The sequence below is a fragment of the Netta rufina genome (assembly GCF_964035555.1).
Source record: "Netta rufina genome assembly, chromosome: 30".
NCBI lineage: Eukaryota > Metazoa > Chordata > Aves > Anseriformes > Anatidae > Netta > Netta rufina.
In genome coordinates this window covers 1,788,273-1,810,439 of record NC_140154.1, presented here as the reverse complement: position 1 = coordinate 1,810,439, position 22,167 = coordinate 1,788,273, and the positions used below count along the sequence as shown (strand labels likewise).

The window sequence follows — 22,167 nt, the reverse complement described above, 5'->3', positions numbered from 1 at the left end:
TCTACATGGACTTGTGCAAAGCACTTGCACTGTCCCCCGTGATCTCTGTGACCGCCATGTCCCATTGTCCCCCATGGTCTCAGTGCCAGCCATGTCCCAGTGGGCAGCAGTGGCTATGTCACCATTGTGTCACCATGGTGTGTCATTGTGATACGGCTGCCTCAGAGAGTATAGGGAGGGCTGCTTGCTGAGGTTATCTGCTGTGTCTGGCTTTTGGGGGTGCTTCTGACAAGCCACACCATGGCTGCCACGCAGGGTGAGGCCGCCAAACTGGGAGAAGAAGGTGAGGGCAGAGTGACCTCCCCGGAGCCGGTACAGCCCGCAGGCGGGCGAGGGGGTGAACAGGGCTGTGTGTGAGGCTGCAAGCAGTGAGGGGCGGGCAGGAGCCCCCCCAGCTGTCTTGGGGCCACGAGGGAGAGCTGTGTGGGGCAGCTGAGGCTGGCAGGGGGGCAAAGGAAAGGGGTCCCAGGGGCTGTGGGCACTGGTAACGTCACAGGGTGGGATGCTGACACTGGAGGTGGCCTCACGGAGGCCCACGGCTCGAGGAGCCCTGTGCACGCTGTGCAGGTGCAGGCACTGGGGGGGGGTCATGAAGGGGTCTTGGAGCACATGTAGGCCCGCAATTAAGAGCTGACGGAGATGCAGGACTCGAAGGATAGGGAGCTGCTGGTGCTGCAGTCTGAGCCCATGGCCATGCTCCTCACGCTGTGCTGGCTTGTGACGTGCAGGTGAAGCCATGGAGGCAGAGGGTGTGAAGGGGTCCCTGGAGCGTGCGCAGGAGTGCGGCCAGAACATGGCAGAGATGTTGGCACAGCTCCGTCAGGCAAGGGCTGATTTGGAAGCGGCGCTGGAGGAGTTCTTCAAGGTCTGTAACCCAACGGCAGAAATCCAACAGGGGCACGGCAGAGCTGCTGGGGAGTGCTGCGATCCCCAGAACGCCTTAGCGCTTGCCGCCCTGGTTCTGGCCGGGCCTTGCAGAGCCCTGGGGATAGGCTGGGGATTCCCTTTCCCACCGTGACTCCATGCCATGTGTCCCGGTTGCTTTGCAGTGCGAACGGAGGCGTGCAGAGCTGGAAAAGGCTGTTGCTGAAAGCGCCGGGATCAACAAGGTCCTGAGGGCAGGAGGGAGGGGAGATCAACGTGTTTGTGGGGGGGGAAGCCCCCTCCAAGCAGGTGTAGGGTGGACTCACAACCTGGTCCTTTGTTTCTCCAGGCGCTGAGGGAGGAGATCAAGCACCTCCGGGAGAGAAAGGCGGCTCTTGAAACACAAACTGCCACGTGAGTGGGGACAGGGCCCTGACCCCGACCAGGGGTAGACAGCGGGGAGGATCTGCACAGCATCCAGGCACCTGTGTCACAGTTTGGGGGCTCCTTTCAGCTCCTCACAGCTGCTCTGGGGAGCCTTTTGCCTTCTCCTAAGCAGCTCCAAGCATCTCTGAGCAACTCTTGACTCCTTTTAGCAATGCTGCACGACTGTGAGCAGCTCCCAGCCTCTTGTCAGAGACCCCCCCACCCCCAAGGCCTGGGGCAGGGAGGAGGCAGAGGATGCAGGGAGGGAGTGTAGGTTTATGCGGTGCTGGGACGATGAGATGCCTCGTCCCTGCTCCAGCAGAGGCTGGGCAGCACCCTGAGCCCCTCCTGGCCACCTCAGTCAAGGGGGAAGTCCTAATGCTGGCCAAGGTCTCTTCTCGCAGCCCAGAAACTCTGTGGTGTCTGTAACAGGGGGAAGAGGAAGCAGGCGGCCAAGTTGCCCAAGACTTTGATGCAGGAGATCGTGGCTGCGCAGCTGGTAGGAGAGATACCCCTGCTGTGGGGCTGGGGGGGGACGGTCTGGACTCGGCCCCAGAGGACATGGGGCCATTCACCTCAGTGGGAACGAGGGAGGGGGTCTGAGCGCCCCCAATGCCTTCCCTGTTTTGCGTGCCCCAACACGTGGCCCTGCTTTGCCTTGTCCTGTAGGATGAACAGTTGGCATCAAGGAGGCACAGAATCACTACTTGGCTGCGGTGAGTTGCTCTCGGAGGTCGTGGCTCCCAAGGCGTTAGGCAGCTTTTGACTTCTCCAGGATGAACTGCTTCAGCATTTCTTTGTTTCCTGGGTTGGGGAAGCAGGCGGGGTGTGGATTTCAGCCTCCCCTGGCCCTCAAAGTACCACAGAGCCAAGAGGGATAGGCAGGTTCCTCACCCCACTCCTGAGCAGTATCTGTTGCTCCCAGCACGGCACAGGGTCCCATGGCAGCGCTTAAAGAGGATGGTTGGAAAGAGCTGGGACAAATTTATCGCTGGCTCTGTCTGAACCTTCTTCTGTTCTGCAGGAGATTTCTGGTGTCCTTTGCCGGCCTGCAGCTCGCCTTCCTCATCCTGGTCCTGCTGAAGAGGGACATCCTCCACTGGGTCCTTCCTCCACGGCTGGCATCTGCCCTTGGAAGCCATCCACCACGACCCTTTCTCTTCTAACCCTACCAATAAACCGCAGCCCTTTATCAATAACCCTACCAATAATCCGCGGTCTTTTATTAGCGGGGAAGGGCAGGGCAGACATTCTGCATGGCCGGTGCTGACTGCATGATGCTGCCGAGCAGTTGGTGGCCTGCTGGGTGTTTGATGCACCCCCCAGTGAGCAATATGAAACAACAAGAAGAATCCCAGCTCAGAAATCTGTGCTTCTCCCTGTGTTGCAAAAGGAATCATGCACTTCCCTTGTAAGAGAGAAGCAGCAATATATTTATTGCTGAAAACAGTGATGGAGCAAAGCCAAATACGCCTGCTGAATGTCTGCTTGGCAGCTTACCAGTGTGTGGGGCTAGCAGAGGGCATCAAACAGACCTCAGCGTGACCACAGGTATGGGGGGCAGTGGGCAGTGACCCACCCCTGGGTGCTAATGGAGGGCTGGGAAGGGCCCCTCCACAGCCCCGTTCTGTGCAGGGGAGCACGGCCAGGTACACACAAACAGGGACAGCTACTTGCAGGCAGAGGGAGAGATTCCCAGGGGACCATGACGCTGGGGGGGGATGCAGATGCTCAGGGAGGTGCTCCAGGGTGCTCTCACTTTTGCAGCTGCTTGATGCGGGCTTCTGTGTCAGCAAGGTTGTCCCCTGCAATGGCCAGGTTTTCCTTCATCGTCTTCTGGACCTGCAGGGGGGTCAGTGGGGAAGGGAGTGAGCAGGGGGGACAGGATGGGGACCCCTCCCACCCCAGCACATGCTGCTGAGACTCGCCTCTGCCAGCAGCACGGTGTTGTCCTTGAGAACACCAGCTAAATCCTGCTGTGTGGTGTCCAGGTGCACAAGGACCTGCCCAAACTGTGTGGCTGGGAAGGGGGTGAAAACTCAGCACGGGAGGGCCCCCAGACCCCAGGACCTCCCTTGTCAGGCCACGCCAGTGTCCCCAGCACCCCCCTTCCTTGCCCCTTACGTAGCTCTGGAGTGCATTCAACCCAGTAAAGCCAGCTGTTAATTATCTTGCTGCATTTAATTCATTAATTAATTAATAACTAATTATCTTGCTGTATTTACTATGTGTGCAGCCTCACCTTGAGTGTTGTGTGCACTTCTGGGCTCCACGATATAAAAGGGATGTGAACGTCCTTGAAAGCATCCAGAGGAGGGCAACAAAGCTGGTGAAAGCTTTGTCCTGTGAGGAGAGGCTGAGGGCACCTGGGTTGTCGAGGCTGGAGAAGAGAAGGCCAAGAGGCCACCTCATTGCTTTCTACAACCTCCTGAGGAGGAGAAACGCAGAGGTCGGTGTCGATCTCTTCTCCCTGGTAAATGATGAAAGGATGCGTGGGAATGGCACAAAGATGCACGAGGGAAGGTTCAGACTGTACATGAGGAAAAATTGCCTTACCATGAGGGTGGCAAACCTTGGTACAGGCTTCCTGGTGAGGTGACAGCTCCCCATGCCTGTCAGTTTTCGAGAGGCATTTGGATGATGCCTTCAATAATAAGCTCTAACTTTTAGTTAGCTCTGGAGCAGTTAAGTTGTTGGACTGGATGATCTTTGAAGATCCCTTCTGACTGAGCAATTCTATTCCATTCTACTCTAAAATGGCCAATCCCAGTGATGGGACCAATCCTGGAAAGGATGTGTCACAACTCTCTGAACCCCCTCTTTTACCTTTTTATTGCGGAGCCTGATGTTTCATGGCGTTGGTTAGTTTGGTTGCTCTGCCTGGTTATGTCTCCTCCCAACCTCTGGCTCACCCCAAGGCCATTCACTTGAGGGGTGGGTGTAATAGAAAAATAGAGTGTAAATAGCTGTAAAAATAGGTGTAACAGAAATAGAGAAGGCCTCCACGCTGTGCAAACACTGGTCAGCAAAAGCTAACAACTTTAGGGCACTACCAGCATTGTTTTGGCCACAGCTCTAAAACACAGCACCTTACAAGCTCCTATTAAGAACATTAACTCTATCCCAGCCAGACGCAGTACAGGGGCCACGTCTGGAGTCCTTTGGGGCTGTTCTCATCACTTACAGCTCATCCCACGGGTACTCTGTGGGGCAGGTCACCCCAGGATGCCTCTGACAAGCAAGAGAATGGGAGAAGCCATCACAGCCTGAGGGAGAAGCAGCTACACCCCGATTCAAAGATCGAAGCCGAAATTCCTTTAAGTGGTATATTCTTTATTGCAGCGCTGGATGCACGGGGGATCTCTCCACCTATCGTGCATACCCAAAGCAGAAAGCAGTCTTGAATTTCTACAATCAATCTATCAATATTCTACAAGCACCTATACATATTCATTACCTATCCCCGCCTTCCCTCGCTTCTCATGCTAATTAGCCTTTTGGCACCTTGCGCCTGCGCAGAGCCTTCCAAGACTTGTGGGCAGGGGTCTTTGGGACATGGGCAGGGGTCTTTGGGAGGAAGACCCCGAGTCTTCCTCACAGTGTACTTTTCACCTTTGGTCAGGAATCTGCTGAGTTGGCAGGTTTCTTAATTGCAAGAGCTGGTTGTTGCTAATTCTCCCGTTTGTTGTATCTTTATCATGAATTCCAATGTCCAGTTTTGAGAGTTATAGTCCTTCCATTTGTTTCTCTGTCCGTCTGCCACTTCCTTATCATGAGTTCCAGTGTCTTGTTTCGAGATATACAGTCCTTGTCTGGGGATTGTCCTTGCCTCCCCAATGCCTCCCCAATGCCTCCTTAATCAACCCCCCTCATTTTGAAAAGACTCAAAGACTCGCAAAGTCTTTGCAAAGACTTATGGCAAGATGCAGGTGGGAAAGAGCCTGACGGGGGGCTCATACCCCAGCCCAGCGCTGTGTCTCCCTTCGTGCGGCTCTCCTCTCCCCATGATTGGGATACGGGGGAATGGGCTTGCTCTCAGAACCCCTTCTGCATCTGTCACCTCTCTGACCAGGCTGTGTGTGCTGGTGTGGGACCTTCGTGAGGTGCTCCCATCTGATCCCGGTGCTCCTGAGCATGAGACGGTCTGCAAGCAGCAGCTGCAGGGCTCGGCCTCTCCATCATGCTCAGCCCTGCTCCTAGCTCTCTGCTTGTGTGATCCATGGAAGAACTCTACAGCTCAAAGCAAATGAGATATAAAATAGATACGTGGTTTATTTCGGCGCTGGGATAGCTCCCAAAGGCATGCGCACCCCAACACGGCAACTTGCCTTCATTATATGCAGCAAAGGGTTACATATGCATGAAGTTTCCCAGTACGCCTACACATATGCATAACCAGTCCCCGCTTTGTATTAAAATGAGCTCCAAGGAGTCATTTGCATAAACTCCTCCCAATTGCCTGCGCAGTGCCTGCTGCTGGGGGCTGTGGGGATGAAGGCTGACGACTCCTCGTCATCACCCCCTGCCTTTGTACAGACTCAGCTGCTCCTTGGCTCTTGTCCGACCCACACAGTCGGTCTTTTCAGACAGCTTTGTTTTTTTTGTTTGTTTTTGAGGCAGATTCCCCATTTTTGCCAGGAAACACCCTCTGCGAGGGGCCCCGAGGCTCCTCATTTGCACGGTACTAAGCAAAGACACTCAGCAACATCCATTTTAACGCGATTAAGAGTTCTCCCCTTCCTGGCTTCCCTAATAATAATTATTTTATTTATAAATCATTAACGCGATTAAACAAACCCCCAGCCCCATCAGAGGCGGAGCAGCGCCTCTGCGCATGCGCACGGCCTCGCTGCGGGCCCTTTAAGGCGGGGCGGGGCAGAGCGCGCCCTGTTTCCAGCCGTTGCATCACCCCCCCACGTGACCCACCGCGGGGCGCGTGACCGCCGGGCGGGGGGGCCGCGCGCCCCCTTCTCCCTCTCCCATTGGCTCGCTCTTCCCGCCCCTCCGGCCGCCGCGGGCGCCCATTGGACGCGGCTGACGCAAGCCTTGCGTCATGCGAGGGCTTAAAAGCAGCGGCGGGGACGGGCGGCGGCACTGCGGGAGCGGGGAAGATGCGGATGAGGATGGGCCGGGGGCAGCGCGCGGGACGGAGCCGTGGGGAGCCGGGGCCGCGCAGGAAGGTGCGGGGGGACCCCGAGGGGCTGCCCGGTCCCGTCCGGTGTGGTTCGGTCCCGAGGGGTCCGGTCCCGAAGCACCGGTGGCTTTGGGGGGCGGGGAGCCGGGGCCTAGGCCTTGCCCCCGGGGTGAGGCGGGAGGGAGGCCCGGCTGTGGTACTGGGGGAGGGGGGGGCTCCGTGTACATCCCCGGGGAGCTGGGGGGTGGGCTGGGGGCTCCGGGATTGTCCCCAAAGCCGTGGGAGGGGGGCACAGCGTGTCTGATCCCGCTCCTCTCGCTCCTCAGGCATCACGGAGAAAGTGCATCCTGGTGGATCACCACACCTGAGAGCAGGTAAGGGGGAGCCTCACCCTGCGTGCGGGGGGGCTGGGGGAGAAGCCCTGCTCCCCAGGAGCGGTTTTGTGGTGTCAGGGGTCCTGACTGCACTTATTTCCCTTTCCCTGCAGCCCCAGGCTGGCCTGCAGGTGACAATGGCAGCTGAGGGGCTGCCTGTGGCAGGGCCCGCTGGTGGCCTGCCTGGCTGGGAGCTTGAGGCCTGGTACCAGGACCTGCAAGAGGTGCTGGCAGCAGCGGAGCCCACGGGCCTTCCAGCACCGTGGGGGGCTGAACAGGTGAGCAGAGGGGCTGGGGATGCTCTGGGGGGAGAGATGGGTCAGGGGGTGTCTGTCATCTGGGACTGGCTCCTTCTTTTTTCCCTGTAGGAAGGGCCATCAGAGACAGCCCCCCTGTGGGGCCCCGAGGGGACTGGCAGCGTTCCAGAGAGTTGTGAGCTGGATGCTGCCCTGACTGCAGAGCTGCAGGAGCTGCTGGGACCACACAGCACAGCGGGCACTGAGGCAGTGCAGCCACCGGACCCTGCTCTCTGCAGGAGCTCCCCCACTCCTGTGGGCACTGAGGACGAACAGGCGGGGCACAAGGCGAAGAGGAAGAGGGGCAGTGGTGTGACAGCAAACAAGGTGCTGGCCAAGAACCGGGAGCTGAGCAACGAGCAGCGGGTGCTGGAGCTGACAGCCCGCAACGAGCAGCTCCGGGAGGAGATCCGGCGGCTCAGTGCTGAGGTGGAGAACACCCGGAGAGCGCTCATCAACCGCATAGTGAACCTCCGCCAGACCTAGCTGCTGACACGGCCTTGTAGGCACCGGGCCCAGGACTCTGCTGTCCCCAATGGACTTGGGGGGCAGCCATGAACTGGAAGGGCGCTGCCCAACTGGCACAGACTGATGCCATGGGGAATGCATAGCTTCCAGACACTGTACAGTTCTTGCATTTTATTACACGCATGTAACCATCAGCACAGTTCAGTCTGGTCTCTTTGTAGCTCCAGGGCTGCAGCTGTCCCGCGGTACAGGGAAGCCAGGTGCTATTTCTTCCGTTTCCCCTTCGGTACAAGGACTTCAGGACTTTTGCCCTCTGCTAGTGCCAGCTGTTTCTTCAGTTCCAGCAGTTTGGCCACCTCAGCATCAATCTCTGCCTTCTCTGCCTTGTTGGCCTTCAGCTGCCGCACGTGGTTGCCCTGGGGAAGGCCGGGGGTGAGGGCTGTGAGGCCAGGGAGAGGGGAAAAGGGTTGAGATGGGGCAGCTTCTATGCACTCACCTGCTTGGCTACCTGTTCTGTCAGCTCCTGGATCAGCTGGGGGTCACCTGGAGCCACAACAGGCCCAGAGGCTGGAGCTGGAACAGGGGCTGAGGCTGGAGGGGTTGGCTTAGCCTGTGGAAGGACAGAAGGGGGTGGTGTAGGGTCCAGAAACAGAGCTATGCATCCATGCACCCCCTGCATGCTGGGGAAGAGTTACAGCAGCACCAGGGAGTTACCTGACATACTACAGTGAGGTCTTCAGGCTGGGAAAGGAGAGACAGTGAGGAAAGAAGCAGGAGAGATGGAGCAAATAGGAGCTGCCCAAGTCAGAGGAGTGTTAGGGCCCCCACTCACCTGCCCTCCCCCAAATCGCTTGCGGAGGGCTTCAATCTGGTCATTCTCCAGCTTCTGGAAAAGGGGACTCACCTGGAAGCGGGGAAAAAGAGGGTTTAGCCCTGCGGGGCTCTGGTTAACCCCCCCTACCCCACCCATCCCCTGTCCAAGGAGCGCAGCCGGCCGCCTACCGTGCCCACACGGTGCCCAGGGGGCAAGGTGCAGGTGAAGATGTGGCTGAGGACAAAGCACTCCGGGGGGATGCAGAGCTGCCCCTGGATGGCCAGGCTGACGCTGGGCATGTAGGGCTGCACCATGACGGCCAGCAGCGAGGCCATGTTCACTGCCACGCCGGTCACGGTGCCTGCGCGCTGCCTGCCAGGCAGAAACCCCTCCGTCAGCACTAATTCCTGGGCCCTGGCACCCCCCCTGCTCCTAACCTCTTCCTACCTGTCTTCCTCGTTGCCCTTAATCCTCTTCCAGGGCTCGTTCACCTGGATGTACTGATTGCCGTGGCGGGAGATGCTGAGGATGCAGCGCAGGGCATCGCGAATTCTGGGGGGGGGGGAGGGCAGAGAGGGGTTGAGTGCCTGCTCAGATTTCACCCCCACCTCCCTGAACTGCCCAGCCCTGAGATCTCAGCCACGCACCGGACTTTCTCCAGCAGCTGGTGGTACTGGCGCAGCTCCAGGGTGACCCGAGCCAGCAGCCTCTTGTCATCCGCTGTCAGGATCATGTCGGGGACGACGCCACCAAAGAACTTGCAGACAAACATTCCAGCTCTGGGGACGGAGGGGCAGGCGTGAGCAGAGGCTGGAGCTGGAGGTGCTCCGCCCTCCCCGCTGTGTCTCACCTGTTGATGAAGTTCCCCAGGTTGTTGAGCAGCTCTGAGTTGTTCTTGAGCATGAGGTCGCTCCAGGAGAAGGCGCTGTCCTGCCCCTCGGGCCGCAGGTACAGCAGGTAGAAGCGCCAGATGTCGGCTGGGATGCCCGTGTCCTTGGCCATGTCCCCGAACACCCCCACGCCTCTGCTCTTGGAGAATTTCCCATCCTCGTAGTTCAGGTACTCTGGGGAGGGCAGAGACATCACCGTGGGACTCAGGCAGGGAACGGTCCCACAACACAGAGGGCACGGCCATATAGTCGTAGCCCCACGCTCTGCTCACGGGGGTTTTCCAAATCAAAGTAGGGAAATGTTTTTGTTTTGTGCTCGCGTGGGGCTGACGGGACTGCTCCCAGGACTGAGGGAATGCAGAGAGCCCCCCGGTACCTGTAGCAATGAGGTGGTTCACCAGGGTGTAGTTGTCATCAGCGCCCAGGAGCGAGCAGGGAAAGATGACACTGTGGAAGGGGACGTTGTCCTTGGCCATGAAGTTGTACAGCTCAACCTGCGAAGCAGGGGGGGGATGTGAGCAGACCCCAGCAGCCCGGCTCTGCCCCAATCCCAACCCTGCACCTCTCCCAGCTCTTACCTGCTGCGGGTTCTTCCACCACCTCTCCCACTGGTCCGTGTAGTTGGCCGTGATGGACAAGTAGCCGATGGGAGCATCAAACCACACGTAGAACACCTGGGGGGGGAAGGAGGGAAGCAATATCTGAGCAAGGAACGCCCCGGCTGGCCACTGGAGGACACCCTGTGGCTGGGGAGCCCCCCACCTTGTCACGGAAACCATCGAGAGGCACGGGCGTGCCCCACTTCAGGTCACGGGTGATGCAGCGGGGCTTGAGCCCGTCCCGGATCCAGGAGCGAGTGATGTAGCGAGCGTTGGCTGTCCAGTCCCCGGTGCTCCAGGAGTGCTCCAGCCACGGTTCCAGCTGCTCCTCCAGCTGTTGGCAGCACACCGGGATGGGAAGCGGTGCCAGGGGGGGGTCCTGTCCCCTCCCCAGCCCCCCAGGGAGAGGGAAGCTTACCTTGGGAAGGTCTAGGAAGAGGTGCTGGGTGGGCTTTACCACAGGGACGCCCCTGCAAAGCTTGCACTGGGGCCTCTGTTGGGAAGAAAAACAGAAAAACACGGCTTGGACAGAGCCCAGGACAGGGTTGGGGTCCCAGGCAAAGCAACGGGCCTCCCAGAGGGATCCCATCCCACCTTCAGTTCCACGGCGTTGATGAGTTTACCACATTTATCACACTGGTCCCCCCGCGCCTCCTCGTAGCCGCAGAAGGGGCAGATGCCCTCCACAAAGCGGTCAGCCAGGAAGCGCTGGCAGCCCTCGCACTGCAGCTGCTCCACGGTGTCTTGCAGCAGGAAGCCGCGGGCCAGCAGGCGCTGAAAAATGTCCTGGGCAATCCTACAAAAGCCCAGAAAAAGGAACAGAGCAGTCACAAATCAGCCAGAAGACACACGAGAGCCCTAGGACACCCTCAGCCGGGCTCACTGGGGTTCCCCCAAAATCCACAGCACCAAAACCACCCCCCCACGAAGCCCTGGGCCACGCAGCAGCTCACGTGGTCTGGTGAGGCGTGGTGGTGCGGCCAAAGTAGTCGAAGGAGATGTGGAACCAGCGGTAGATGTCAGCGTGGATGGCGTTGTACTTGTCACAGATCTCCCGAGGAGTCAGCCCCTCTTCCACCGCCTTGGTCTCCGTGGCCGTGCCGTACTCGTCCGTGCCGCACACGTACAGCGTGTTCCAGTTCCGCAGGCGACAGTACCTGCGGGCAGAGGGCTTTGACACCTGTGCAGGTGCTGGGGGCAGCCGTGCTGCCCCCTCCACCTCCCCCGATGAACCTCTGGCACCAGGGAGTTTCCACCGGCCAGAATCTGATCATAGAATACCCCGAGTTGGAAGGGACCCGTAAGGATCATCAAGTCCAACTCCTGGCACTGCACAGGTCTACCCAAAAGTTTAGACCCAGTGACTAAGTGCACAGTCCAATCGCTTCGTAAATTCAGACAGGCTCGGTGCAGTGACTGCTTCACTGGGGAGCCTGTTCCAGTGTGCAACCACCCTCTCGGTGAAGAACCTCTTCCTGATGTCCAGCCTGAACCTCCCCTGCCTCAGCTTAATGCCATTCCCACGGGTCCTACCACTGGTCTTACAGAGAAAAGGTCGCCTGCATCATCTACTCCCCCTTGCAAGGAAGTTGTAGACCATGATGAGGTCCCCCCTCAGCCTCCTCTTCTCCAGGCTGAACAGGCCCAGTGCCCTCAGCCGCTCCTCATACCTCTTCCCCTCTAGGCCCTTCACCATTTTTGTCTCCCTCCTCTGGAACTCTCCACCAGTTTCACGTCCTTCTCGTGCTGTGGTGCCCAGAACTCACCTAGCGAAGGTGTCAGCGCTGAGAACGCAGCCGATGATATTCCCGAGGTGAGGCACGTTGTTCACGTAGGGCAGGGCGCTGGTGATCAGGACGTTCCTCATGCCCTCCACAGGCAACCTGGCACAGGCAGGAGCAGTTATTGCAAACACAAAGGGCAACGAGGCCAGCTCACCTCGCAGCAACACGGCATCACCCTTCCAGCTCGCCCAGACATCCGCAACAGCCCAAACCTTGCGTCAGTTTGGGACTCACACAGGTTTCTGTGGCTGCCAGGGCTTGGGCAGTGCCGCAGTACCACGGGCCCAGGCGTCTGCAGCAGCTGTGATTTCCTCCTCTGTCAGGGCCCGCTCGGAAGCTTCCTCCTCCTGTGGGGAAAACAGCGAGGGGTCAGCAGGTCCCAGCGGGGGGCTGCGTGATTATTGCCATCAGCCTCAAGGGGAAACCTGTTCCTGTGCTGTGGCTGAGCGAGGAGGGCAGGGTTGTACCTCAGGCTCGTTGCTGGTGGCTCTCTCCATGGCCAGGCAAGGTGGAGGCTGCTTCTGCAGGTAGGACTTGAACTCCAGGAGCCCCTTGGGCATCAGCACGGAGTCAGCAGCTTTCCTGCAGGCCTCCGAGAGCGTCATGGTCTGGAACCAGGTTCTCAGCGCTTGCAGCTCGTCTTGGGGAGGAGACAGTTCTTATAGTTGTGGGGACACAGGAAATATCCCCCTCCTGACACACTGATTTCCCTCTTACTTGACAGGCTGGCCTCATCCTGGAGCACAGGGAACAGGGCTCCCCACACAACCACATCAGCCACCGACTGCGTATCCTGGGCCAGAAAAGCAGCGTCAAGCCTTGAGACAGCCCCAGCCCAGGCACGGGGCTCTGCCTCAGGGAACACAGGAGGGCACACAGCTCCCCGGGGAAAGGGCTGCCCTCCAAATCCCACCCTGAGAGCAGGATTCCCCCACGCTGGGGTCCCACTTACCCCAGCGAGGTAGGCAGTGCCTCTCCCGGACAAACTCTGCTCGATGTAAGCCAGCAGCTTTCCCAGCTGCCCCGCCGCCTCCAGCCCCTTCTTGCCATGGACCAGCTGCGCATACAGGGCCGCCGCCACCACCGGCTGGAAGGAGCAGAGGGCGGAACGGGACAGGGCGGGGGTCAGGCAGGCGAGGCCACGACCCCGACCCCTTCACCGTGTCCCAGCAGCGCCTCAGCCACCCACCTGCAGCTCCGTGGCCTCCCACTCCAGCCACTGGTTGGTGAGGTCGGTCGGCTCCTGCCCGCCGGCCAGGAACAAATACCTGCAGGAGGGGGGAGAGGAGGGGCAGGGGCAGCGCTGCGGCTCCGTCCCCGGTCCCCACTCGGTGTCCCGGTGCCCCGCAGCCCCTCCGGTACTCACTGGCAGATGGCGTTGGGGGAGAAAAGGACGGCGCCGCTGTCCAGCTGCAGGGCGGGCACCCACGGCGAGCACAGCGGCGACAGGGGCTGCTCTGGGGGGGGTGGGGGGCGGACAGGCCGTGAGGCGTGGGGGGGGCACGGGGGGGGCTCCCGGTGCCCCGGGTCCCCCCCTCCCGGTGCTGCCGGTCCCCCCCTCAACCCTCACAGCAAAGGCCTGACCTGCCGGGGGGGTCCAGCACAGCCGCACCGGGGCGGCGGCGAACTCGGCGGCCGCCACCACCTTCAGCGCCGCGGGGCCGCCCGCCGCCACCTGCAGCCGCATCGCCGCTGATGCAACCGGGGCGGGAGGGCGACGGCTTCCGGGACGGGGCGTCCGGTTCGGCCCGGAACTACAACTCCCATAATGCCCCGCGCGGGGAGCTTCCGACACGGGGCGTCCTGGTTTATTAGAACTACAACTCCCATAATGCTCCGCGCGGGGAGCTTCCGACATAAGGCGTCCCCGTTTAGTAGAACTACAACTCCCACAGTGCTCTGCGCGGGCTCTCCCAAGCTCTCGCGAGATCCTCCTCGCGGCGCAGCCCGCCGGCCGGCGTTGCCATGGCAACCGAGCGCGGCCGCTGCGGCTCCGCTGCCGTCGGGGCACGGGGCGGTGACGTCACGGAGCGGCGCTGCGGGCCGCCCCCCCCCCCCCCCCTCCCACGGGGGGCAGCCGCCGGCACCGGGCGCGTTCCCGGGAGCGCAGCCGGAGCCCTGCACACTCGGACGGAGAACGGCCCGCGGGCGTCAGAGTGCCCCGTCCCGCCCCGTCTGCTCCCGTCCAGCCCGGTCCCGTCTGGTCCCGTCCGTCCAGCCCGGTCCCGTCCCGTCCCGTCCAGCCCCGTTTGGTCCTGTCCCGTCCCGTCTGGTCCCGTCAAGCCCGGTCCCGTCCGGTCCCGTCCCGTTTGGTTCCGTCTGGTTCCGTACAGTCTCGTCCCGTCCCGTCCAGCCCCGTCTCGTCCGGTCCTGTTCCGCTCCGTCCAGCCCCGTCCAGTCCCAACCCGTCCCGTCCAGCCCCGTCTGGTCCCGTCTGGTCCCGTCCAGCCCCGTCCAGTCCCGTCCCGTCACGTCGAGCCCCCTCCGGCCCCGTCCCGTCCCGTCCCACCCGTCCAGTCCAGCCCCGTCCAGCCCCTTTCCATCCAGTCCGGTCCCGACCCGTCCCACCCGTCCCCTCCAGCCCCGTCCCGTCCGGTCCCGTCCCGTTCGGTCCTGTTCCGCTCCATCCAGCCCCGTCCAGCCCCGTCCAGCCCCGTCCCACCCGTCCCGTCCCGCCCCGCCTCGCAGCACGCCCCGCGTCACCGCCGCTGCCCCCCCCCGGCAGGTGCAGATCCCGGGGGGAGCCGTCGGGGGGGCCGCACCGGGGGCTCCGTGCAAACGCAGCCCGGCTTCACCCCCCCCTCGGTCCCAATCCCGGTGCCGGTCCCGGTGCCAGTCCCCGGGCCGCCGCCGTGCCGGGGGGGGAGCGAAGGGAAGCGGGGGCGGGCGGCGGGGATCGGGCTGGGGTCCTCCCCCGGAACAGGGCCGGTTTTGCCACCGGGGCGGTGCGAGCACCCCGGGGCTGGTTGCCACCGGGGCTCGGCCCCACGGGTGTCGCCCCCTCTGCTTAACGGGTGGGCAGAGCCGAAAGGCTTTTGGGTTCGAGCGGGGCTAGGGGGGGCGGGTGGGGGGATGCCCAGTTCCTCTGCCCGTGCCCGCGTCCGTCCCCGGCACCCCCGTGATCCGGCGTCGGGTCCTGCCCGCTGGCTCCATGGCAGAACCCCAAAGATGGTGAGTGGGACCCCAACAGGGCCGGGAGCTGCTGAGCTGTGGGGTCGGGGGTCCGGAAGCATGGCTGTGGGGTTGGAGGGTCTTTGGGATGGGGAGCGGGGAACCGGGAAAGCGGCAGGGCCGTGGGTGAGGAGCGGGGGCTGTGACACCGCGGGGCTGTGGGATGAGGAATGGGGGACGTGTGGGGAGTTTTGGGGCCGTGGGACCGTGGGAGATGGGCGCTGGGGAACCTGGGGCCGAGATCACCCCGGGAAGTGCCCCCCAACCCCATAGCGTGCGGTGCGAGGAAGCCGCAGCCTCGCTGCTTCCTGCTGCAGAAACTGCTGCGTTTCCGTCAGGTCCCCGAGCGCCAGCCAACCCCATACCCCCAGCACCCCCCGCACCCCCAGCCAACCCCACACCACAGCCCCCTCGCTTCCCCTCGGTGCCCCCCACACCGAGGTTCAGACGCCGGCTCCCTCGGCATCAGGAACCGGGGCAGCGCACGGATCCCTGCACTGCTCACGGCTGCGCCTGCCACGGGGCACTGCTGTGACTGGGGGGGGGAAATCCACGATAGTGGGGTACGGGGTGCACGTGTGCCATCGTGGTGGCGGCAGGGCACAGCCTGGCCTCGGGGCTCGGTGTTCCCTGGAGACCCCAAACCCTACAGACGGGGTCCCTGCTGCTGCCCCACTGCCAATCCCTTTTGCACCACAACCCGGAGCCGCGCCGGCTATGGGGGCGCGGGGCACATCTGACCCCCGACGTCGCGCCCTACAGATGGCCGGGGCTCCGGCGTCCTGAGCCAGGATGCTGGCGGGGAGGTGGCGGCTGGAGGGGCGGCGGTGGCGGCGTGCTGAGCCGGCCGTGGTGCTGCGCGCCCTCTACGACTACGCCTACTGTGCCGAGGACGGGCGGCGCGTGGCCATGGCCGCGGGCGAGCAATTCCTGCTGCTCCGCAAGGCCAACGAGGACTGGTGGCAGGTGAGGCGGGCCGGCGAACCCCGGTGGGCTCGGCCCTTCTTCGTCCCTGCCACCTACGTGGCCGAGCTGGAGCCCGGTGAGGCTGGGAGATGGGACGTGCAGCCCCCGAGCCTGCCGGCGTACACGGGTGAGTGAGGTGGGGAGGGGGGGGGCACAGGGAGCAAAGGGTTGGGGGAGTTTGGGGACACTGGGAGCAGAGGGTACAGCACTGGGGGGGACAAAGGTCATGGGGCTGGGGACTTTGCCCCCCCCCCGGAGCATCCTTTTAGGTTGGTGGGTGCCCCGCTCTCTTCCTCCAGGCTTGCTGTCCAAGTACCACTCAGTGGAGAACCTGTGTGGCCCCCCCTCTGCCCCTCCCCGGGAGGCCAGCGGACCCCTGCGCCCCGTGGGCCGCAGCGTCAGCACCAGCCAGCTGGCGGGGGGGGCCCTGCCTGGCCCCCCAGCCCCGCCACCATCCCAATCCCAGCAGGAGCTGCTGGCCCAAGGCACTGGTGTAAGTGGGGAGTGAGGGGGGCTCTCCGAGGGCAGCCCCCAGCCCTGTCCCTCTCGGAGCACCTGCCCCCCTCGTTCCTGCCCCCCCCTCCCCCCAAAAAAAAAAAAAAAAAAATCCATGCACCCACCTTCCACACCCCTGCACCTCCTGCCTGCACCCTGAACCTCGCTGGACCGCACCCTACGCACCCCCCCCCCTGCACCCCAGCACCCTCCAACCCCGCCCCCGCTGCCACCGCTTCCTCATCTTGGTGGGGGCAGCGGAGGAAGTGCAGTGGGGGGGGGGGTGTCCGGGGGGGGCCGTGCTGCCCACAGCAGGGCTCAAGGGCCGGGGCTGCGCTGCTGCGGGCATCAGGTGGGAGTGAGGCATCAGGCCTGGGGGGGGACACAGGGCACAGATGCCGGGGGGGGGGACACAGCAGGGGAAATGTCTGCGGGGAGGTGATTGCAAAACCCTGACCTGCGCTGGGCATGGTGCAGGTTTTGGGGTGTGATGTGGGGGGCACGGCGTAGGGCTGGGGGCATGGCAGAAGGGCAAGGCGAGGGGGTGCTGCTGCTGGGGGGGGGGCTCCTGGGGCTGGGGGTGTTGTAGAGGGTTGGGGTGCAGGGGTTAAGCCCCCAGGACAGGGCAAGTGTCAAGGTGAGGGTCTGTTCTGCAGGTGCCCCTGCCCGGAGCTGGCATGGTGACCCCCCCCATCTACTGCAACTTCGAGGAGCTGCAGCGGGCGGGGGGCCAAGCAGAGCCCCCTGTGCCAGCTGGAGCCCCCCTCCAGGTTTTGGGGGCCTGGGAACGTCACCAGGACCCCAGCACCGGTCGCTGCTTCTTCTACAACCCCCAGACGGGCGTGACCTCCTGGAAACCCCCCCGGCGGCACCGGGAGGCGGTGGGCATGGGGGGCAGCACCCCAAATGGCTGGGTCTACACGCCCCTACCCCTCTGTGCACCCCTACGTGCTCCATTTCCCCACCAGCATCCTTCCCCATGCCCTCTGTGCCCCCACCAATGCCCACCCATCCCCTTCCATCTCCGCCCTGCAATATTCCCCGTGACCCCCCTGATGCTCTCCCATTATCCTATATCCTACATCCTATATCCTATATCTTATATCCTAAATCCTATATCTTCATTCCCACCCTTCCCCTGTGGCCCCACCACTGCCCCCCACACCTCTCCCGATGCCTCCCCAAACCCTCTCCGTACCCACCCACATCCCTGGCATGGCCCCACCGTGCTGCTGGCAATTAACACTCGTGTTAATTGCTGTGGGGAGCCCCAGCTCGCGGGTCTCCAGCCGTGCCGTTCCCCGAGGCTGAGCCGTGTCCCCTCCATCGTGCACAGGACCAGAGCCCTGCTGCGGAGCGCCCCAGGAGCCCGGCACACCAGAGCTCCCCGGACAGCGGTGGCACCGTGAGCCACGGGGTGCGGGCACGGGGATGGGGTGGGAGGGAAAGGAGGAGGACGGGGGGCACCGGGCTGGGCAGGAGGGGCGTTGAGGCAGCGTGGATGGGAAACAGGAGCAGCACCGAGCGCCTGGCAGGTATCCGGGGCTCTCACCATCTCCCCGCAGGTGATCCATGGCCAGCCCCGACCCCAGCATACCCAGGAGGATTGCGCAGCCACCTCGCTGCCCCCCCAGGCCCCCGCCAAGCCCCCTCCTTGCAGCCCTGAATTACCCACCGTGAGTTACCCTGGGGCCGGGGGGGCTGGGGGCAGCGGGGGCAGCACTGACTGCGTGGGGCTGTGTTCCCGCAGGAGGTGCAGAAGGCCGGGCAGCTCAACAGGACCAAGATCGCTGAGGGGGGCAGGAAGCTCAGGTGAGGGCTGGGGTAGGTGGGATGTTGCCCCAGGATGGGGGGGTCCTGCTGGAAGGGGGACTGGGGTTGGGGAGCTCATGGGGTGCTTAATCAGGGGTTAAGGTGGGGTTCACCACAGGGCGGGGGGGCTCTCATTAATTAAGGGGAGGTGTCAGGGCATGGGGGGGCTTTGGCAGGGCAGAGGGGTCCTCTGGTAAAGCAGAAGGGACTGTGCAGCCTTGCAGAGGTCCGTATTAAGACGGGGGGGCTGTGTCAGGCTGTGGGTCCATGCCGGATTTGGGGGGGAGAAGGGATCCCCATTTTGGACTGTGCGAGCTGGAGTGGGGAGTTTATGCCAGGCTGGAGGGGCTGTGCCATACCTGGGGGGTGAGGGGGGGCTCTACAGCTTCAGGCACGCAATGTCCTGGGCAAAAAAAGTGTGATTTTGGCTGTGCCAGGATGGGGGGGGGGGAATCTGGGGCAAGAGTGATCAAAGAGCGCCGGAGGCCCATGGAGAGACCCTCTACTGGGGAGGGGGGCACCGAGCCTGCCCCCAGCCCTGGTGAGGTGCCCCTCGCCCACTGCCCCCAGGAAGAGCTGGGGGGTCTGCTGGGTGGTGCTGGCCAGGAACAGCCTCGTCTTCTACAAGGAGCCCAAGGGCCCGGCACCTGCCACCTGGGTGAGTTGGGGGCACGCAGGAGCTGGGGGGGGGCAGCTGGGGGGCTGCCAAGGCAAGGGGAGGCACGGGGGGACAGTGGGGACAGCAGGGGTGGGGGCTGTGGAGACGCAGGGTACCCCTGACCCCCGCTGCCCCGCAGTGCCCTGCCAGCAGCCGCCCCGAGAGCAGCGTGGATTTGCGAGGGGCTGCGCTGGACTGGGCCCGCCACCTCTCCAGCAAGAAGAACGTCATCCACGTGAGTGCAGCGGGACCCTAAATGCACAACAGGCTCCCCAAAAACATCCAGACCTTGCAGCGATGCCCTCTCGGACAAGGGGACCCCTAAAACGTGCCCCAGAATGGGCCACGGGTTGCCACTTCAGCCGGGGCCACGGAAACCCCCAGTTGGGTTGGGGGCACCCCAGAAGCCCCTGTTTAGGGCAGGGTGGGAGGCTCTGGGTTCCCCTGGGTTCGTTGCCCCTCTCCCACGTCCTGCTACCTCCCCAGCTCCGCACGGTGACAGGTAATGAGTTCCTGCTGCAGTCAGACCACGAGGCCACGATCCACGAGTGGGCCCGGGCTATACGGGACGTAATCCACCGGCTGGTGAGTGCCTGGGGGACGGGGGCTGCCCGGTGGTCGCCCACAGCTCTGCCTTTCGCTGCTGACCCTCCCCATCACCACCAGGACCTGGAGAACCCCATGGATGTGCCTTTCGGGTGGCTGCGCCACTTACCCAGCAGGGACCTGGCGGAGCTCAGCGGGGACGAGGATGAGGCGCCATGGGTCACCGAGGGGACCAGGTCCCCAGGTAAGGCTGGGGATTGAGGGTGGCAGGCTTAGGGTTAGGGCTCGGGGCTGTGGTGACCCCCCCAGGCCTGCTCTGCCTCCAGGTACCCCCCCTGCTCCTGACAGCTCGGAGAAGAAACGGGTGAAGAGCAGGCTGAGGCGCTTCATCATCAAACGGCCCCCGCTCCAGAGCCTGCAGGAGAAGGGGCTCATTCGAGGTGGGGATCCCCAGCTCTGGGACCTCCCCTAAATCCCACTGCACCCTTGGAACCCCCCAAACCCTTCCACATACCCCCTTTGCACTCGAAAGCGGGAGGGGAGGTTTTAAGAGTGAGATTTGGATGCTGGTCCCCAGTTGTCCCACTGTCCCCATCCCCACCCCAAGTCCCCGTGCCCCCACCAGTCCCAACTGGACTCGGTGTCTCCCATCCCAGCGCCGCTTTCTGACCCCAGTGACTTACCCCATTCCTGGTGCCCCTCCCTGCCCTTGCTTCTCCCTAATTCCCTGCTTCCCCCCCCCCGGCCCCAGTCCCCAAACCCCATTCCCTCCGCTCCCAGTTTGCCCCAGCACTGCCTTGTCCCAGACCAGGTGTTCGGGTGCCGCCTGGAAGCCCTGTGCCAGCGGGAGAACACCACGGTGCCCCGCTTCGTCCGGCTCTGTGTGGAGGCTGTTGAGGAGCGAGGTCGGTACCCCGGGGGGGCACGGCTCCCCCCCCAGTTAGCACAGGGCCACCTGCTTTGTCTCACCCCATCGTTGTCCCCAGGCCTTGACGTCGATGGGATTTACCGGATCAACGGGAACCTGTCCGTGATCCAGAAGCTGCGCTTTGCCGTCGACCAGGGTGAGGGGATGAGGGGGCACCAGCTGGGCGGGGGCAAGGGGGCTGTGCTGGAGAACACACACACAGACAGGGGGGAGGTGGCCGTCCATCCCTGTCCCCAACACACCCCAAATACCCTTTGATCTCTGCAGAACGAGCTGTGACCTCGGATGGGCGCTACGTCTTCCCTGAGCAGCTGTGCCAAGGTGAGCTGGGGTGGCTGTGCCGAGGTTGCCCTGGTGGTGTCGGGGCCGTGGCACAGGCTGAGCCTCCCCATTTCCCCCCCAGAGGAGCGGTTCAGCCTGGAGGACCCTGAGTGGAGCGACATCCACGTGGTGACCGGTGCCCTCAAGCTTTTCTTCCGCGAGCTACCCGAACCCCTCGTGCCTTACGAGCTCTTCAACCCCTTCATTGAAGCCATCAGTAAGTGCCTCCCCACAGGCTCCCCAGGCTGTGGGATCTGGGGGGGGGGGGGGCGTGATGTCTGACCCCTGTGTCTCCCCCAGAGCTGCCGGACCCCCAGGAGCAGGTGCAGCGGGTGGCTGAGCTGGTGCAGAGCCTGCCCCCCCCCAACTATGCCACCCTGCGCTACCTCGTGGCCCACCTCTGCCGGTAAGGGGGCTGCTGCCGGGCTGGGGGTGGGCTTGGGGATGCCCCACAGAGGGTTCAGGGTATGGGGTAGCTGGGGAGTTTGCATTATGAGGATCACAGGGGCTGAGCTGGGGAGGGACGGGGTGGTCCCCATGGGGTGGGATGAGGGATTAGGGCACGCCATCAGAGCGATGGAGCCGTGGTGGACAAGACCCCAAGGACAGCAGAGGGAGAATGGGGGGGCTAGGTGGGTTGCATGAGGCCCCTCTCCCTGAATTTCGTGCGTTCCCAGGGTGATGGAGCGGGCAGACGTCAACCTCATGACGCGCCAGAACATCGGCATCGTGTTCGGGCCAACGCTGCTGCGCCCGGAGCGGGAGCCCGGCAGCCTGGCTGTGGGCATGTCCCAGCAGAACCAGGCCGTGGAGCTGCTGCTGGCACACTTCGACCGCATCTTCCCCACCCCTCCTTGAGCCTGATCCCCCCCCCCCCAAACCGGGCACAGGTAGCTCAGCTGCCGTTGCCCCTTCCTGCCCTGTGTACCGTGGACTCTGCAGTAAGCAGGCATCTTCCCTGGGACTGCTCGGATCAGGGTCGGCACCAGGAGCTGCCCTCTTCCCGTTCCTTTCCCAGAGAAGACCCCTGGAGCCCCCTCTTCGTGCTCTAGGGAATACGGCAGCCCCAAACTTCCCTTCCTGCTGCACTCTGCCATGCCCCCTATGCCTCCCCAAGGCTGTTACGACATTGATTCACTTCCACCACTCATTAAAAACGTGTCTGTCACCGTCAGACCCACCAGGAGAGTGCCCCGGCCCTGGTGGCTCAGTTACCACCAGGGCAGGGTCAGGCTGTGCCTGGTGTGTGTTCCTCTGGGGGGTGCCTGGGGGGCCAGGGGGCCCGCAGGATGCCAAGTGGCATGGCGTGGTTGTTTGGAAAGAGGGAAAGCGCAGAGTGGGGTTGCATAAAGGCTCCCTAAGGGAGTTCAGGTCTTCCCAAAGGCTTCCATTGGGAGCACTTTTTGATGGGAGAAACTGGAAACGTCAGTTTTTATAGGGTCCTAATTAGGGTAAGGTTTAGTGTTACGTTTAGGATTGTTTGGAAAGAGAGAAAGCAGAGTCCTGTCGTGTGGGAGGTTGCATAAAGGCTCCCGAAGGGAATTCAGGTCTACCCAAAGTCTTCTGATGGGAGCACTTTTTGATGGGAGAAAGTGGTGACGTAAGGATTTTTTAGGGTCCT

At 62.7% G+C, this 22,167-nt stretch overlaps 3 protein-coding genes across 3 annotated transcripts; 2 read left to right on the top strand and 1 right to left on the bottom strand.

The window, feature by feature from the left end:
- The first annotated feature begins 6,390 nt into the window (after positions 1-6,390).
- On the top strand, positions 6,391-7,756 carry DDIT3 (DNA damage inducible transcript 3). Its single transcript, XM_084303759.1, has 4 exons — positions 6,391-6,470; positions 6,751-6,798; positions 6,912-7,076; positions 7,167-7,756. Exons 3-4 carry the CDS (start codon positions 6,936-6,938, stop codon positions 7,578-7,580), a joined length of 555 nt encoding a protein of 184 aa, XP_084159885.1. The 5' UTR covers positions 6,391-6,470; positions 6,751-6,798; positions 6,912-6,935; the 3' UTR covers positions 7,581-7,756.
- Positions 7,597-13,356, bottom strand: MARS1 (methionyl-tRNA synthetase 1). Its single transcript, XM_084303713.1, has 22 exons — positions 13,234-13,356; positions 13,016-13,106; positions 12,839-12,917; positions 12,602-12,736; positions 12,367-12,442; positions 12,117-12,289; positions 11,884-11,996; positions 11,632-11,748; positions 10,819-11,022; positions 10,460-10,661; positions 10,284-10,358; positions 10,029-10,199; positions 9,845-9,940; positions 9,643-9,760; positions 9,227-9,440; positions 9,024-9,155; positions 8,824-8,928; positions 8,565-8,748; positions 8,395-8,466; positions 8,277-8,303; positions 8,059-8,172; positions 7,597-7,978 (listed from the first exon to the last, which is right to left on the bottom strand). The coding sequence occupies exons 1-22, from the start codon at positions 13,334-13,336 to the stop codon at positions 7,826-7,828; spliced, it is 2,754 nt and encodes a 917-aa protein (XP_084159839.1). The 5' UTR covers positions 13,337-13,356; the 3' UTR covers positions 7,597-7,825.
- A 2,256-nt stretch (positions 13,357-15,612) lies between these two features.
- ARHGAP9 (Rho GTPase activating protein 9) lies at positions 15,613-21,473 on the top strand (the record flags this gene model as incomplete). The annotated part of the gene is made up of 16 exons (XM_084303718.1): positions 15,613-15,913; positions 16,086-16,279; positions 16,938-17,162; positions 17,618-17,686; positions 17,847-17,957; positions 18,032-18,093; positions 18,664-18,751; positions 18,891-18,986; positions 19,238-19,541; positions 19,624-19,737; positions 20,104-20,202; positions 20,284-20,361; positions 20,493-20,546; positions 20,629-20,763; positions 20,847-20,952; positions 21,224-21,473. 16 exons carry the CDS (start codon positions 15,613-15,615, stop codon positions 21,402-21,404), a joined length of 2,217 nt encoding a protein of 738 aa, XP_084159844.1. The 3' UTR covers positions 21,405-21,473.
- Between the last annotated feature and the right edge of the window lie 694 nt (positions 21,474-22,167).

Coding starts and splice junctions, on each gene's coding strand:
- MARS1 (XM_084303713.1), bottom strand. CDS start 13,336: ATGCGGCTGCAGGTGGCGGCGGGCGGCCCCGCGGCGCTGAAGGTGGTG. Junction 9,441..9,642: donor GAACCACCTCATTGCTACAG/GTACCGGGGGGC, acceptor TGCCCTCCCCAG/AGTACCTGAACTACGAGGAT. Junction 8,929..9,023: donor CAGCTGCTGGAGAAAGTCCG/GTGCGTGGCTGA, acceptor CCCCCCCCCCAG/AATTCGCGATGCCCTGCGCT.
- DDIT3 (XM_084303759.1), top strand. CDS start 6,936: ATGGCAGCTGAGGGGCTGCCTGTGGCAGGGCCCGCTGGTGGCCTGCCT. Junction 7,077..7,166: donor CACCGTGGGGGGCTGAACAG/GTGAGCAGAGGG, acceptor TTTTCCCTGTAG/GAAGGGCCATCAGAGACAGC.